Source organism: Notothenia rossii (assembly GCF_949606895.1).
Source record: "Notothenia rossii genome assembly, chromosome: 11".
Taxonomy (NCBI): domain Eukaryota; kingdom Metazoa; phylum Chordata; class Actinopteri; order Perciformes; family Nototheniidae; genus Notothenia; species Notothenia rossii.
In genome coordinates this window covers 56,140,709-56,158,679 of record NC_136910.1, presented here as the reverse complement: position 1 = coordinate 56,158,679, position 17,971 = coordinate 56,140,709, and the positions used below count along the sequence as shown (strand labels likewise).

The following is a 17,971-nucleotide window of genomic DNA, read 5'->3' as shown; positions in this document are numbered from 1 at the left end:
GTAATATGTTGGATGTTTGTCGTGTGGTTGAACTCAGGATGTTTGTTTTTACAATTTGAGAAGTATTTTGTTCGGATTGGTTGGGGTTCTGTGCCTGAATTGTAGTGAACTTATCAGGTCCTGTTCGTGTGTGTGTGTCTTCTCCTCTCAGGGCACGAGGCTGCGTTCGCTGCGTTCCTCTGCTGCCTCTGTAAGGTTGGAGCTCTCAAGGTAGACGATCAGCTGGCTATCGTCTTTCTGGTTTTCAACAGGTGAGCTGTTACTGCACTTTATCGCTAGGAAATATTATTCAAATTCAAGATTCAAAGGTTTTATTGTCATCTGCATAAAGCTACAGTGTAGAAATGGCAAGGACATTCTTCTGACCTGAGCTCTAGATAATGTATATTTTGTGTATAATTAACGCAAATAAGTGAAGATGCTTTCTATATCACCGGTCTCCGGAGTGTAGCTAGCACAATAATAGCACAATAATAGCTAAACTCATCCCTTGCCCCTCTGAGCATTGTGTGTGTGTGTGTGTGTGTGTGTGTGTGTGTGTGTGTGTGTGTGTGTGTGTGTGTGTGTGTGTGTGTGTGTGTGTGTGTGTGTGTGTGTGTGTGTGTGTGTGTGTGTGTGTGTGTGTGTGTGTGTGTGTGTGTGTGTGTGTGTGTGTGTGTGTGTGTGTGTGTGTGTGTGTGTGTGTGTTGCAGGTATCTGGAAGTGATGCGGAAGCTGCAGAAAACCTACAGGATGGAGCCCGCTGGGAGCCAGGGTGTTTGGGGACTGGATGACTTTCAGTTCCTTCCCTTCATCTGGGGAAGCTCCCAGTTTGTAGGTAAGAGCCTCGCTATAACTGCTATAACGTACAGTAGATATGATGTTACACTGTCAGAACAAAGTGTCTGTGAGCAATTCAAAATAATATGTTGGTATTGGAATAATCAAAAGGGAAGCCCATATTTGGAAGTGTGAAAGGAGGTTGTAAGGGAAACTTCTGTGTAGCAAAGTAATGGGAGTCACCGACTCAGGAAAGAGACACGGGAAGAGCAAGAGCTTTGATGTCAAACACTGGTTTTTTTATTATGGGAGCTTCTGCCAGAGGATTCACAAAACAAGTCACAGCAGTCACGGTCTGACTGCACGGTAGAGTTGCCACGTCAATTCTGAAGAACTCTACCCCAGACCCATGTATTAAGCTAGTTCAGATAGAATAATCAACATGCTGCATAACAAGATAGAATCATAACACCTCTATCAGCTGATGCCAGCAGGCAGGAACAGGGAGACAGAACACTTGGAGCACAGCAGCCAAGGTTACAGGTGCGTGTGCTCAGTCAGGACAGTTTGAACTGATAAACTGGGTCAAAGTTATGGGCCTTGGAAAATATTTCCCCAACAGAGGTCAGTATTAGTATATCAATGTTGGTGAAGTCAACACTGTTTTACCAAGCTGGAGTAACTAAGCTTGGATGATCGATTGTTAATGCATTGATTTTTGTATATCTTGATTTAAAAGCGTTCAATTTGAACTAAGGCTGCATGCTGTGTGCCGGTCACCATGCTGCATTACTTCCTGCCTCCATCAGGGGGCGCTACGACCTAATCGATGCTTGTAGTGCAGATGGTGCACTGAATTTGACTTTTCACCAATTTACTGTTGTTTAGCAGAATTAATGTGAATATAGGATCATGCTGTGTCGATGTTATGTCTATTAAACACGATAAATAACATTATAGTATAGTTCTGAAAATTGTTATAATATATGTTTTTTGCCGTAATCCAGTGTCGACGGTATTCATTTTTATATTTTGTGTTTAAAATGAAGCAAAAAAGCTTTGAAGAGGTATCTCAATTATACATTTGAGTCTTAAACATATAATTCAATATCATAATCAACTAAATTGATCCAGTGGTTAGAATTCTGTGGTAAAAAACGGTTTCCTCGGGTGGAAATGGGCGGCTATATTGGAGGATTGGTTGTAAATTTGGAAATTGAAGTGGTCAACGTGCTTTTTAAAAATAAATGACACCAAAGGGATGAAATGTTGGTGCTTGTATCCACTTGTGTAAGATTGTTACAGCTATCTGCAGCACTAGTTGTCAAACATTGTGTTTTCTTTGACCTACGACCTCATCGTTTGAGCTTGTGCACTAATTAAAACCAATGACAAGTATCTTTAACAAGCTTTACCAACCAAATTCACTGTAGACAACAAGACACACATCTTTACTGCTGCCTGCCCTTGTTAATGTGCTCTCTGCTTGCTGGTATCTGTATATGAAGAACACCTTTTTTACAACATCAACAAGTGTCATTATCCTCAAAACCTTCTCTTGAAATGATGCCAAATCCTTCGTATGAATTTGTCTGGGTTGTACAGTTCATGTTGCTCTACGAGACAACAAAGACATGCCTTTAGTTAGATATGCACAGAGAAATAAATCGCAATCAAAATGGAAATCAAATGTCCAAAAGACAACTGAAAGACTGCTGTGCTGATCTGAAGTCAGCGCTGCAGTTCTGGTTCTGCTGTGGAATGGTTAAAGATGCAGGTCTGAGTCCACATCATGACTGCACTGCACGTCTCCATTGTGTTGAGTCTAGTTAAAGGCAGGTAAATGGTGACACCTGGTGGTAAACATGTGCACTTACAGCTCCTTCTCCGTTCAGATCACCCAACTCTGGAGCCTCGGCACTTCCTCGAGGAGAGGGTGGTGGACGAGCAGCAGCACGAATACATGTTTCTGGAGTGCATCAAGTTCATAAATGAGGTGAGAAATGAAAAAGCATCCCCTCATCATCACATTGAGTTTCCAAAATATGTTTGTTTGTTTGCTCAGAAAGCACTCACTGCCTGCCTCGTCACTGATGCCCTGGTGGGGGCGCTGTTTCACTGGAACAGAAATGTCTTTATGTGATATTGACAGAATTGTAAATAACACAATGGGGCTGTTGCTGACATCATGCAAGAGGTGGTGTAGAAATAAAGGAAATGTAAACTAACTAGGGGCATCCTGATGAGGAGCATAGATCTAGATGTCAAAGATGCTTGACATAAGGCCAGAGAGATTGTAGCTTTTGGGATAATGATTTGTAGACTGTCTGTAACTATCATTATCATGTGGACTCACTTCCCAACCAAAGAAGCAGTGGCAGAAGCACATCCTAGTGTTGGCTGAGTGCAACACTTTTAAGATATGATATACTTTATTGTCCCCGTAAGGAAATGTGTTCTCCGTCCTGCAGTTCCGCATACATGGACATATACAAACACAAACATAATAAACATTAAAATACATACACATATCATCACTCATACACCGTTTGAACAAACACAACACACAGACTGACAATGGCGACCTATTATACATACCGAGAGACGAAAGTTTTGGTGTGTGTGTGTGTGTGTGTGTGTGTGTGTGTGTGTGTGTGTGTGTGTGTGTGTGTGTGTGTGTGTGTGTGTGTGTGTGTGTGTGTGTGTGTGTGTGTGTGTGTGTGTGTGTGTGTGTGTGTGTGTGTGTGTGTGTGTGTGTGTGTGTGTGTGTGTGTGTGTGTGTGTGTGTGTGTGTGTGTGTGTGTGTGTGTGTGTGTGTGTGTGTGTGTGTGTGTGTGTGTGTCCATCCCCTTACCTATACACCAAAGGATGATTCTATGCAATCTGTTAATTCTGCATTGCAACATAATGTAGTACTGCCCCCTAATGGACACTACCAAGACTGCGTGGTTGAACGCTGCCACTTTGTTCAGATGTGTTTTTAAAAGATCTTAGTGTATTGTTTTCCTGGGGAATAATTAATCAAAGAACATATTAATGTGTCATTTAAGTAGACATAGTTGATATCTTGTGCTGATGCTGTAAGTGAGTTGGTCCACATGAGCTTTGTCTGGGGAAGATGAGGGAGATGAGGGCAGGCAGATGGATTGTTGGCAGAGGGCCAGAGCAGGAACCATGCGCTTTGTTTTTGGATTTGGAAGGAAAAGGAGGGGAGGGAAGTAGAGGAGGGCGTTGTTGGAGCAGCTACATCCTTTTCCTCCTTCCCACTCAGAAGCACCACCTCCTTCCCTGTTTTCCTCCTCCTCCTCTCCCCCCTCCCCCTCCACCTCATCCCCCTCCTCATCAAGCTCATGAAGGGATGCTGCTGTTGTGGTTCTCCTCACCCATTACTCACAGATTTCATAATGTCTTAAAAACCTGACAATATTTTTGATCATTTAGTTTCGGATTCAGTGATTTCAGTGCGAGAAACATGATCAGAATCAGAATCCCTTTATTAGTCGCGCAGCGGGGAAATAGCAGATTAAAGTCAAGCGATAACAACGTAGCTAACATGTTAAACATAGACAGCTAAGTACTCGTGCATGTCTAGTTGCAGCATTTAGGTAAGTGAACATGAACATATTAAGGTTTGAGTTACTAAAAAGGATTATGGTTATTACACAGTTGCTAAAAGAAGTGTATGTATTGCACGTAGTTAGGGTTAGGTTAGGGTTAGATTAGGGTTAGGGTTAGGTTAGGGTTCGGTTAGGTTAGGTTAGGGTTTGCATTGTGTGATTCAGGTGAAGTCCGATCTAACTGTAGATATGCCTTCATCCAGTGAAACCCAACAATCCTTAAACTCACAGTAAATGTCTGTTTCTCCATGACAGAAATATCATGAGTAACATCAAAACAGGCCCCAAGCTTTGCATCTGTTGTCAACCATTTCCTACTCAGGGCTTTTTCCCTTTGTATCTGTAATTGTGTTTATGTATGAGGGTCTTGGGTGCTGTGTTTATATCAGAAGGAAACATGAGGCGCGTTCACACCAAGTACTTTTCCCACAAAGGTTCCTGAGAACTACGATTTAGTTGCGTTCACACCAAAAAGTCCCAGGAACTAAATTAGTTCTAGAGAACCTTTTTTACCCCCTTTTCAGTCCCTGCTAGAGAGCAGGGACTTTCGTGGGAGAAAAAGGTTCCTGTGTCTGATTGGCTGGGCGGATTGCAAACCACGCCCCGTCAAACTCCCAAAAAAATTTGTGAAGCCGCCATTTTCTTATCCTCGCATTAGCATTATTAGCATTAGCCCAGCGCACAAACGCAGAGAGACTAACTTATGACAACACAAAATAAAACATGGGAGCGGTGGAGATGAGGAGGTGTCGGCGTTCTGGCCATTTACTCGGAAGGCTGGGAGTCCCAGCAGCTTCTACTGAAGCCAGTCCCTAACTCCGGGGACTTCCGGCCGGGGATTTTGGGTGGCAGTATACGCCGTGAAGTTGTTTGCGGCCTGCCAGTAAACCCAAAGCAGAAGAAGAAGTGACCTCAGCGGCTTCATTTGCCTAATCCACCCCCAGGAACTAATTTCGGTGTGAACGCGATCTGTACTTAGTTCATGAGAACTAAAGAGTTCTCAGGAACCTTTGTGGGAAAAGTACTTGGTGTGAACGTGCCTATGGAGTGTTTTGGTATTCGGCTCATTTGGTTTTAAAACACAGTTTAGGCCTCCAGAAAGCGGTACACCAAAAAGAAATCTGCTATGTTTCTGAAAATGACTGGTTCTTGGCGAGTTGTGGCTATACTGGAGAAGTGGGTGAAATGTCAAGCTAAAACAATTGCAAGAAACTCTCCCGTTTTCTGGTCAACCTCTGCCATCCCCATTATATTTGTCGATCACCGTTGCTACTTGTTGGATAGCTCGACTGCTTTGTTCACAAACACTCCAACAGGTTCACCCAGTTAAATTATAGACATGTTTGTACTCGTGTCTCAAAACGGTCTCAGAAAACGTCACCAGTTACGTGGAACAGCTCATACTCCGACGGGAAGTTGGCGGATGGTGCAGGACAGTTAATTTGGACTTACTGGATTCAAATCTCCATACTGTTAACTATTTTAAATGCTGGTGTAATTAGGCTTGCACTCTAAAACCACAGATTATCAAAAACTATAATTAAATATTGTTCCCAAACCTGCCATCATTCTTGTTGTGCAAGCTAGCTAAAATCCCATTAAAAGAAATAGTACGTTAGATTGAAAGTAGTCAAAAAGAGCTATAATACATTTAGCTGTGTGTAGTATTTACAAGGCTTCTGATTGGCTAGTGATTGTCTGTTTACCATGTGAACAACAACGGTGGGTTACCATAGTATCACTAGTTAATTCATAATTTCTCTGAGGGCTAAACTGGTTAAAAAAAACATGTATTTTCCGCTGCAACGTATTTCCCTCGTATTCACACACATGTGGATACTTCAAACTCATGTTCTTTTTTTGATTTGCACACAAGGCTCTAGTGTGTGTGTGTTGTGAGAGAGAGTGTGTGTGCTCTGTCCTAAACATGAGTCACTTCCTTCCCCACATGCTGCTGTGAATCACTCCTTCCTCAGGGGAATAGGGTCTGTCTCCAACCCCCTTTTCCCTCCCTTTTCAGGCCCTTCCCCCATGTGTTTCTCATGCGAGGCCCTGGAAAGTGTCTAGAGCAGTGTGAGGGGGGAGGGGGGGGGGGGGTGGAAAAAGGAGGGGGTTGTTAATTTGATGCCTCAGGGTCTGGGTTTGGGCTCCCCTGCCTTTTGGGGAAAATGGTGGGAAAACGGTCCATAGTCTTCATTCAAGAATTTTTTTATCAGTCTCACTATTGTTCTGTTTACTCTGTTTACTCTCTTATTTGTTCGTCACGGTCCTGGTTGTTGAATCCAGAATGTATTAATGTTATTTAGGTGATGGCTGGAACAACAATCAGTTCTGCATTTTTGTTATAGATAGATAGATAGATAGATGGATGGATGGATAGATAGATGGATGGATAGATACACTGAACAAAAATATAAACGCAACACTTTTGTTTTTGCTCCCATTTTTCATGAGATGAACTCAAAGATCTAAAACATTTTCTACATACACAAAATAACCATTTCTCTCAAATATTGTTCATAAATCTGAAAAACTCTGTGATAGTGAGCACTTCTCCTTTGCCGAGATAATCCATCCCACCTCACAGGTGTGGCATATCAAGATGCTGATTAGACAGCATGATTATTTCACAGGTGTGCCTTAGGCTGGCCACAATAAAAGGCCACCCTTAAACATGCATTTTTGCTTTATTGGGGGGGTCTGGGGGGGTCTGGGAGGATCCGAAAACCAGTCAGTATCTGGTGTGAGGGTTAGGGTTATGTTGTGAATCAAGTGGCCCATGGTGGTGGTGGGGTTATGGTATGGGCGACGAACACAGGCCACTCGATTCACAACATTACCCTAACCCTCACACCAGATACTGACTGGTTTTCGGACCCCCCCAGACCCCCCCAATAAAGCAAAAATGCATGTTTAAGGGTGGCCTTTTATTGTGGCCAGCCTAAGGCACACCTGTGAAATAATCATGCTGTCTAATCAGCATCTTGATATGCCACACCTGTGAGGTGGGATGGATTATCTCAGCAAAGGAGAAGTGCTCACTATCACAGAGTTTTTCAGATTTATGAACAATATTTGAGAGAAATTTTTATTTTGTGTATTTAGAAAATGTTTTAGATCTTTGAGTTCATCTCATGAAGAATGGGAGCAAAAACAAAAGTGTTGCGTTTATATTTTTGTTCAGTGTAGATGGATGGATAGATAGATAGATAGATGGATAGATTGATAGATGGATGGATAGATAGATGGATAGATGGATGGATAGATGGATGGATTGATGGATGGATAGATAGATGGATGGATAGATGGATGGATAGATAGATAGATGGATGGATGGATAGATGGATGGATAGATGGATGGATAGATAGATGGATGGATGGATGGATAGATAGATGGATAGATGGATGGATAGATAGATGGATGGATAGATAGATAGATGGATGGATGGATGGATAGATAGATGGATAGATGGATGGATAGATAGATGGATGGATAGATAGATGGATGGATGGATAGATGGATGGATAGATGGATGGATAGATAGATGGATGGATAGATAGATGGATGGATAGATAGATGGATGGATGGATAGATGGATGGATAGATGGATGGATAGATAGATAGATGGATAGATAGATGGATGGATGGATAGATGGATGGATAGATGGATGGATAGATAGATAGATGGATGGATAGATAGATGGATGGATGGATAGATGGATGGATAGATAGATGGATGGATAGATGGATAGATAGATAGATGGATGGATAGATGGATGGATGGATAGATAGATGGATGGATAGATGGATGGATAGATGGATGGATAGATAGATAGATGGATGGATAGATGAATGGATGGATAAGAAGTACTTTATTGATCCCAATTTGGGAAATGTTTGCGTTGCTGCAGAATAAAAAACAAGGCATTATACATAAGAGAAATTAAGAGACTAACAATAAACAACATAATAATAATGATTAGTTAGTTTTTACCAAATGTATCAGAAAGCAGAGTAGTAATAATACATTTTATTTAGAGGCGCCTTTCAAAGTACTAAGGACACTTTACAAATCATAAAATATTCTTTACAAAAGAACAGTAACGGGGAACATGGAGGGAAATGGGGGAAAAGCAGCACTACATTGAGTAAGCTGTAATAAATGTAACATCACTGGGTTATGTTGTTGTTTGTTTTCACTTAAAAGGTGAATAAGAAACAAAACAAAAAATGATAAAAGAGCGAAACAGGTTTTTAAGGCAGAAAAAATACAATTAAGTTGCATTTCCAAACTTCAACAGTGGGGGCGCTTTGGGTTCAGCTTCAAAATGACATCCTGTGTTATTTGCTGTCAGCTCAAGGGCTCCTCTATACATTACATCCTGATACAGGGGTCTACTTTCTCTCTCTTTCACATCATCATCATCATCCTCATCATCATCATCATCATTATCATCATCATCATCTGTGTTCCTTTTTCTGTTCCTGTAGATGAAGACGGGTCCGTTTGCAGAACACTCGAACCAGCTGTGGAACATCAGCGCTGTTCCTTCCTGGTCGAAAGTCAACCAGGGTCTGATCCGAATGTACAAGGCCGAGGTACGCCTGCTTCTTCCTCCCTCGTCCTTTACTGATCACTCAAATCCTTCAGAGAATCAACAGTCTGATGGATTTTCTGTGGCAACGCAGGTTTTAAAACATACATTTGATCAACAATGACACAAAATTCAAGTCATGACACATTTTTACTTCATCCCTCTCCCATGAATGACAGACGTACAATATATGTAATTTGTAGATTTGAAGCAGAGTTTGTAGAAGTACCAGAGGGTAGAAATACTAGTAAAAGTCCAACACTCAAAATGTTAAAAGTACAAAAGTATGAGCATCAAAATATACTTATAGCACTGAAAGTACTCATTCTGCAGATTGGTCCATTTCAGAATAATATATATTTAGTTTATAGTTATTGATGCATTATCTAGTCATTTGTTTGTACCATGCACTCCTGTCTGACTGCAGAACAGTTCTATGAAATGTATGCTATGGTCTGCTCTCATGGTTCCACCAAAGGACATTTGGCAAAGCCATGAGTAGATTTTTTCCATGAGTTTTTACTGCAGGTTTAAAAACAAAACTAAGAGTCTACAGCCATGCTAGCAGCACTGTGAGGCTGTGCTTGGCTTTGAGTTAAATGCTAATGTCAGCAGGCTAACAAGCTCAAAATATGTTATATTAGGAATACTTAATTGAACCCAAATCAGGAAATTGTTTCGTTACAGCAGCATGTTTACAAGGCTTTGTACATGAGTTAAAAATAAAATAAAATCGGAAAAAAATCGAATTAAATAAAAAGTAAATATGTAGATATCAACAGTAGAAAGATAAATATCTGTAGAGTATCCAAATAAAAAAAGAAACTCAATACTACTATATATCACAATATACTAGGACATTTAACTTTTGTAATGTGAGTAGTATTATAGTACTTAGAAATGCGCTAAATACATGTAGTAAATTATTATTATGAATACACACTCCATTAGCTGCTGCCATAGGCTTCCACTTAGCCCGGTGCCTTCTTGCATAAAAATTGATTTATAATATATATATATATATAGATAGATAGATAGGTAGATAGATAGATAGATAGATAAATAGATAGATGGATAGATTGATAGATAGATGGATGGATGGATGGATGGATATATATATATAACGTTCACATGTTTAGCACCTTAGTTTAGCATGTTGACACACCAAGATTTTCTAATAAAAACTAGACAGCTGTTAATAATACAATATACATTAATAGTCTTTGTACAGCATGATGTTGTTTATACAGTTGTTTTATAGTCCCATTATGAACCCTTTTGTAATGGTGTTGTAAGGAAGATGAGTTTAGGAGCTGAGGAAACATACTGTCCTGTAGTGTGGTGCTCCAGCAGTCTTGTATCTCTTCTCCAACATCACTGATGCTCTGTAGATTAGTCACAGTGATGTTCTGGCCTCTTTAATCCCTCGCTGCAGGCCGGTGCAAATCCCAGACCAGGTTGTACTATTCTCAGAAAGGATGCTTCCTATCGCTCCTTTGTAAAAGTGAACAAGAACCTTGCCAGGGGAATTTTGATATGTGATGTCTGGTTGTTATTGTCTCTTATTCGGTTTTCTGGGAGCTTCAAACTTGACCTACCAAAGCACCATAAAGAAGACATGCGTTAGTCTCCTTGTCTTTTTCTAAAAGCAACAATCAACCCTTTTATTTTGCACAAGTGAGCAGTAAGTTGTTCTCTGATCTGCGAGATTGTTTATTTCCTTTCTAAATGAAGGCTAATGGTTGTTTTAAATCAAGCCAATAATAGCAGTGTCATACCTTAACTTCATAACAGACTTGTTGATGTTGAGGTCTCATGTGTACACTGTGAACAGCACCGGGCCGAGCATATAGCCCTGGGGTGCTCCTTTATTCAGCAGTAGAGTGGAGAACGTTGGACCACCAAGTTGAAGTAAAAAATATTCCGACTATTAACTTCAGAGTGTGGTACTCAACGCAGGGTGCTGAGTTGTATGGAGGATTTTGTATTGAGTGATGAGCTAAAATCATCAAACCGTATTTTAAATGGGCTGTTTTTAATTTCCACATGTGTGAGGGTGGATAGGAGAATCTGTGGGCTGTGTATACTAACTGACTTCAATAGAAACCCAGTAGACTCAATGGCTTATTTCCAGTTGCAGTTTAATACAACCCATTTATTGTCCATATACATCAATATGCAAATCATTTCCCAAACAAACAATCGTTGCACACACTCGCGGTCAAAAACAATATGCACTTTCGGGGTCAGACACACCCAATCAGGGGAAAGGACACACCGTAAATACCTGATCCAAACATGACCCTTCCTCAAATCAGAATGCCTTTATTCGTCCCACAACAGGGAAATGTAAGTTGTTACAGTATTAGTATAAAAAGAGACGAGGAAAATTGAACAGTATAATATAAAAAGGAATTCACATGGTATTTAAAATACACATGTTTGCAATCTACAGAATTACACATTCAGGTAGATAAGTAAGTACTTTGCTTTTACAACCTTCACGTAATCATTTGTACTGAATAAAGCTTGAACGCTTGGTAATCAAACTCTGAAGCCTCCTTTAACCCGGTTACTATCAGCCAACTTTACTCGCTCTGATGTCATTGCATATTTGTTGTTCACCAAGTAGCATCATCAGGTAATAAAACACAGAGTGCTTCCCCCTGATAGTGAGTTAACTCTGACCCAAACTCATTTTCGGTCCTCATTTGGACAGCATCCGTCTCCAGATCGAGGCCGGACAGTACGGCACATGCTGTTCTGTAAGAAACACATTAACCTTCACATTTTCAAAAGGGCGTTTGCGTAGAAACTGACACGTTGCTGTGTAAACTGGACACCTCTTAATAATTCCCCCCGATAAAAAAAAAGGAACTCTTTACGTGATATGTAAGTTTCAAGGCTTCTCTTGTCATTCGTACATAGCTACAGTTTAGTTATGTCGATGAAAATGTTAGGTCTTGGGCTCCTCCAACAGTGCAACACAATGAAAAAGTGCAAGTAAATAAAATCAAATAGAAAATAAGTAGTGCCAGAAGAGTCTATATACAAGTGGTGTGGTTTAAGAGACGAGGTGTCTGCTGAAAGCTCGACTGTCGGCCGTTTCTCCGCGAGCAAACGGCCTCACACGAGAGGCAGGAAAGGGTTAAGAAAGGAATGGAGGGAATGGAATTGTGTGTGTGTGTGTGTGTGTGAGAGTGTGTGTGTGGGCGGTTGGGGGTGGGGTTGGGGGGGGGGGGCTGTCTAAGCCCGTTTCTCCCCGCCTGCATGCCCACATCCTGTGTTTTCCAGAGCAGCCTGCGAGTCTTCCCAAAGAGCTGAGGGGCCAAGCTGTCTGCCTTTCCCTCCCTCCCCCCTCCTCTTTCTCCTCTGCCGTTCCCTTCATTAAATCCTCCCCTCCCTCTGTCCCGACCTTCCTCCCAGCCTGGAGCAACCATCAGCAGACTCGCATTCCTCTCTCCCTTTTCCTGGCCCCACACAGGGTTTGTACCAGAGCTGGAGAGAGAGCAGTGTGCTCCATTTTCAGACTGAGAGGAGACTGACGAACGTTTGACTAACTGTTTGAAACATTAAATGGGATTGTGAGAAATAAAACATGCTCAGGGAAACGATAGTGGATGTGCTTTAACTGCGTGACTTCAATAGTTTCAAGGCTTTTATTGTCATTTGAACATAGCTGCAGTGTAGTTATGACGATGGAAATCTTAGGTCACAGGCTCCTCCAACAGTGCAACACAAGAAAACACATGAAATAGTGAAAGTAGTACAAATAAAATATAATATAATAGAAATAGTATAATAGAATATAATAGAAATATAGTATGTCCTGTCTAGACGTGAATATATCACCCTCCTCGATTTGTCCCGGGAAAATGTACGGTATAACAAGAGCAGGATTATAATGCAGTCATAAGAATAGACATATAAAAAAGTAGGCATAGGTTCTAAATAATAGAGACCATATACAATTATGGAAGTAGCTTTGTGTTTATCTTTATTTGAGCTCTTTCACTGCTAGTCATGTATAAGTTGGTTATTTGTTTCTTCTCCCTATCAAAGCTACTGTTGGGTTCATTTCAATGGGCTACTCAAAGCTCACATGCCCAGACTTGCTTAAAAAGAATAAGTCACCACTGTAAACATTATGTCTGATATTGTTGTCAAAGACTAGCCTGTTGTAGGACGACAAGTAAATTATGGGAAAGATGGAAGAAACGTCATTTTCAAAAAGCTTCCTTCTGTATTCTTCTCAAGGTTAAAGTGCATCAGTAACGGCCCGTGCACACGGCGGCGTGCGGCGAAGCTTCAACGCTTCTTCCCATTCACTTTGAATGGGGTGACGTCACGCTTTGCCGGGCTGCGTTGCTCGCTTCAAAAGTTGAGAAAAGTTCAACTTTTGAAGTTTCGACGGAAGCGTCAGCCAATCAAATCATATGCCAGTACAAGCTCTAGCCAATCAAACCGCGTGCTTGTTTGTCCGGGGCGGGAGATTCATGTGAACGCACGCTGCCGTGTGGACGCTGCGTAAGGCTCACGGATGTGTTTTAGATTTAAAAAGAACAAGTTTTTGGACACTATGGCAAAAGGAAAAGATTTAAAAAAAACAATATCAGTCTTTGACTCACACACAGGCAGCTAGTTGTAAGACAACAAGTACATTCTGACACTAGAGAGAAGTTAATGAACCACTAAATTAAAGAAAGGTCATAACTAACACACACACACACACACACACACACACACACACACACACACACACACACACACACACACACGCACACGCACACACACACTGGTAGAAGCTTCATCCACTATTGGTTTGGGTATGGTCAAGGAATTTGTGGACAGTAAGAAAAATTAGGAATATAACAATTGGTTTGTCATAACATACCATAAGAAATACAGCAATGTTGATTAATCTTTGTTGATAAGCTAGTGTTCTCTTTGAACTGCCAGTATATCTGATGTCCTGTGCATGTTTAATATGAAGCGTGTGTCTGTGATACATTTTACATATTTTCATTGATTCATATATTTGTTCTCCGAGGCGTGTTTCCACCCCAGTTCTGCCCCGATGATCATGACTGATAGTGTCACTGCGCAGACACACCGAGCACAATAGTTCAATTCTCCCAACCCCCACCACAGACACCCCCCCCCCTCCGATTCCCCAAAAAATGGGTCCATGTCGGCTCCCTAATAAGGGCCTCGCCTGCGCTGCATAGCCCTTTAAAACCTGGTCACAATGAAAGTCAGCCAGAAGAAGAGAAGTCAGGTCAAGTTCACTCGGTTTGGACTTCATCAACGTGTCTCTGAAAGACAACGACGTGTTCTTTCACTGACCATAGAGCAAAGGAAACGATGTGATCAGACACTTCCACAACTGCTTGAATCCACTCATTGAATTTATTTAAGGGACAAAACGTAAATGATAGTGTGATAGTATTCGTGTGTCTTTAAGTCGGTAGTGGACCGCTAAGAGACGTATGGATTTGGAAACTGTATTTTACTTGAATAAAGCCTAAAATTTGTGACTACATTGGGTCTTTGTAACAGTGTTTGGAGAGCTTGACTTCACCTCGTAGACTAATGGCGCATTTCCACTACAGCGCGGTTTAAGCGTGCCGTGCCCGGACCGTTTTTGGTTGCGTTTCCACTAGGGGTAGGTCCGGCTAGCGGGTACTTTTTCACAGTTTTCTGGCTCTCCAAAATCGAGGTTCTTTCCGGGCCAACAACCGGGCTGAGTATGCTGAACTAGTGAGAGAATCGCTGGCAACTACAACAAAATGAACATATTTACCGTGATTTAATTGTAATACACGTTTCAAAATGATGCCGAAGTAACAACATACTGATACCGGTGAGTAAAAACCATGAATTAATGCTTTGACAAGTCTGCAGACAGACGGCAGGCGAGAAACCTTTTAAAATGCCTGTTTTCTGAATGGAGCTTGGCTAAGCTAACGTTGTATATGCTCCGACCGTCCACACTCACAACAACGGCCTACAGACATAAATAAACCAGCGACTGTATTCTCCATGACACAGACAGTCTGTGGTTTGGACTTGTTTAACTGTTGTCTAGTTTCTGAACAGATATGAGGAGCTGTGAGCTCTGAGGGCTAACAGCTAACGACTGATGTTGGTTTTGTGTTTCGCATTCGGCTCCGCCTACACTGCGTTACTATAGTTACTGCCCCAGCTACTAAACTGTAATGGAAACGCAGCATAAACAGAGCCTGGCCTAACAAGGCCTAGCTATACCGTACTAATCCGAGCGAGGCCCTGCAGTGGAAAAGCACCATAAGTGGTCTTAGAACTATGTACTTTTGATAAATAGCCACAAAAAGGATATTTTTATTTAGAGATTGAATTCGTAATGTGGATCCAACATTGGCTCAACAAAGAAGATGGATGACAGAGTTTGAAGCTGTTTTGAGCAAAATTCAAGCAGCTCTGCTTTGTTTGATCTCCTGTGACCTCTCATATTTATCTGGATGATTCCTGAGCTTTCCAAAGGGGTTCAGCTCTGGATTTTGGGCTCTCCATGCATGACAGGGTGGGTCTTGATCTGGTGGTCTTCTGTCCACACTTTCATTGTCCTGCTGCAGAAACCAAAACGCAGCATTGTCGAACATTATCAGAGCAAAACAAATGCTAAAATCATGCCTCCTTCCCGATGTGCCTTATTCCAGCCTTTCAGGTCATCAGCCATCCCTTCACCAAATGTCCCTCTGGTTGCTCTGGCCATTTTGAAAGGATCTCCACGTCCCAGTTTGTTGGTTAAACACTGTTTTCTCTCTCTCTGCAGTGTCTGGAGAAGTTCCCTGTGATCCAACACTTCAAGTTCGGCAGCCTGCTGTCCATCCAGCCGGGGAAACCTTGATGCTCACCGTGGAAAAACCAAAATCCCAACAGTTTTCCTCGCCTCTGGCATCCTCACGTGCAAATACAACCGTAGCAACCACACACCCCACAGTATGACACACACACTCTCACATGTGCACGTCATGAAAGCTCGTGGGCCTTCGGTAACTATAATACAGCGTGTGTTGTGGATGAGCATCTTTATATTTGAGTGATCTTATTTATATGATGGATAGAGTTTGAATCAGGTCCTTTTTTGAGGGATTTCTTTTCATTTGGAGTTTGTTCATTGATTCTTGACTTTACCTCAGAGTGTGGATCCTCATCAGCAGAGTGAGGTGATGGAAATAAGATTTATTAAGACTTTGTGACTTCTTTTTAAATCTTTTGAAAACTGCTTCGTCTTCAATTTTAGGTATTCTTTCTTGGTTTTGCTTTTAAGGCCACCTTTTTTTTAATTCATTTTGTTGCAAATGTTCCAGTATTTGAATCGCCCACTTCATCCCAACTTGTAAGTCACGTAAATAATTTGCTAAGAAATATCTGTGTTCGAGTTTTTATTTCTTAAACAAAATGTTGGAATATACAGAATTTAAAAAAGTGTCCCCTCTTCTTCATGTCTCTTCTACATCAACATGTGTCCCCTCTTCTTCATGTCTCTTCTACATCAACATGTGTCCCCTCTTCTTCATGTCTCTTCTACATCAACATGTGTCCCCTCTTCTTCATGTCTCTTCTACTTCAACATGTGTCCCCTCTTCTTCATCAACATGTGTCCCCTCTTCTTCATCTCTCTTCTACATCAACATGTGTCCCCTCTTCTTCATCAACATGTGTCCCCTCTTCTCCATGTCTCTTCTACATCAACATTTGTCCCCTCTTCTTCATGTCTCTTCTACATCAACACGTGTCCCCTCTTCTTCATGTCTCTTCTACATCAACATGTGTCCCCTCTTCTTCATGTCTCTTCTACATCAACATGTGTCCCCTCTTCTTCATGTCTCTTCTACATCAACATGTGTCCCCTCTTCTTCATGTCTCTTCTACTTCAACATGTGTCCCCTCTTCTTCATGTCTCTTCTACTTCAACATGTGTCCCCTCTTCTTCATCTCTCTTCTACATCAACATGTGTCCCCTCTTCTTCATATCTCTTCTACATCAACATGTGTCCCCTCTTCTTCATGTCTCTTCTACATCAACATGTGTCCCCTCTTCTTCATGTCTCTTCTACATCAACATGTGTCCCCTCTTCTTCATGTCTCTTCTACATCAACATGTGTCCCCTCTTCTTCATGTCTCTTCTACATCAACATGTGTCCCCTCTTCTTCATGTCTCTTCTACATCAACATGTGTCCCCTCTTCTCCATGTCTCTTCTACATCAACATGTGTCCCCTCTTCTTCATGTCTCTTATTCATCAACATGTGTCCCCTCTGTGGAAAGAGACTCTGAAAGTTTCAGGAACAAAGATTCTCTCTCTTTTTGATCCATTTCTATAAAAACCTGTCTGAAAATGAGCTGATCAGATTTTGGCCACTTTATGATGTCATAACGATGTGTTGTCTTGAGTAACCATTAGCCAATCACCAACCAAGGTAACCCCCCCCCACCTTATCACCTGAATCTCCTCCTAGAGCACCATTGAGTTCTTTGTAACCAAATCTCTCTCAGAGGGGCGTGGGGAGGGGCTCCTTATTTTCATCTAAAGTAACAGACAGAGAATCAGCACTTTGGAAACAGGGCTGAAACAGAGGGGATTATGGGTAATGCTGCAATGATCTGTTTGGTGTTTCAGCCAATCAGAGACTGTATATATCTGAGACCTGTGATATATTGATGAAAAACAGTATGATAGAGGACCTTTAAGTGTTTTAGTTGAGGTAGGATAAACATTATAAATTGTCAAACCATGCATTAATAATTATTGAGGTTGCGGCTCCCCCTCAATTCTCAAACAAGGTAAATATCAAAATTACATTTTTTTAATGAGTTTAATTTGGCAAACTTCAAACATCATAGCAATTGGTTTTTAATTAAATAATATTGTGTTTGTTGTGAACACATCGACCTGTCAAACCTGATTTAATACATTTCTCTTTTAGTTTTTTCATGTTTTACTTGGTGACCT

At 41.3% G+C, this 17,971-nt stretch overlaps 1 protein-coding gene across 2 annotated transcripts in view; it reads left to right on the top strand.

Moving 5' to 3' along the window:
• The window catches only part of ptpa (protein phosphatase 2 phosphatase activator), a 67,322-nt gene extending 50,940 nt beyond the window's left edge, over positions 1-16,382 (top strand). For both annotated transcript variants that reach the window (XM_079656759.1, XM_079656758.1), the window contains 5 exons: positions 152-251; positions 693-817; positions 2,655-2,755; positions 8,869-8,976; positions 15,787-16,382. In XM_079656759.1, the coding sequence (XP_079512885.1) occupies positions 152-251; positions 693-817; positions 2,655-2,755; positions 8,869-8,976; positions 15,787-15,861 (509 nt within the window). In that variant the 3' untranslated portion in view covers positions 15,862-16,382. The remainder of the gene's footprint in view (positions 1-151; positions 252-692; positions 818-2,654; positions 2,756-8,868; positions 8,977-15,786) is intronic.
• The last annotated feature ends 1,589 nt before the right edge of the window (positions 16,383-17,971 follow it).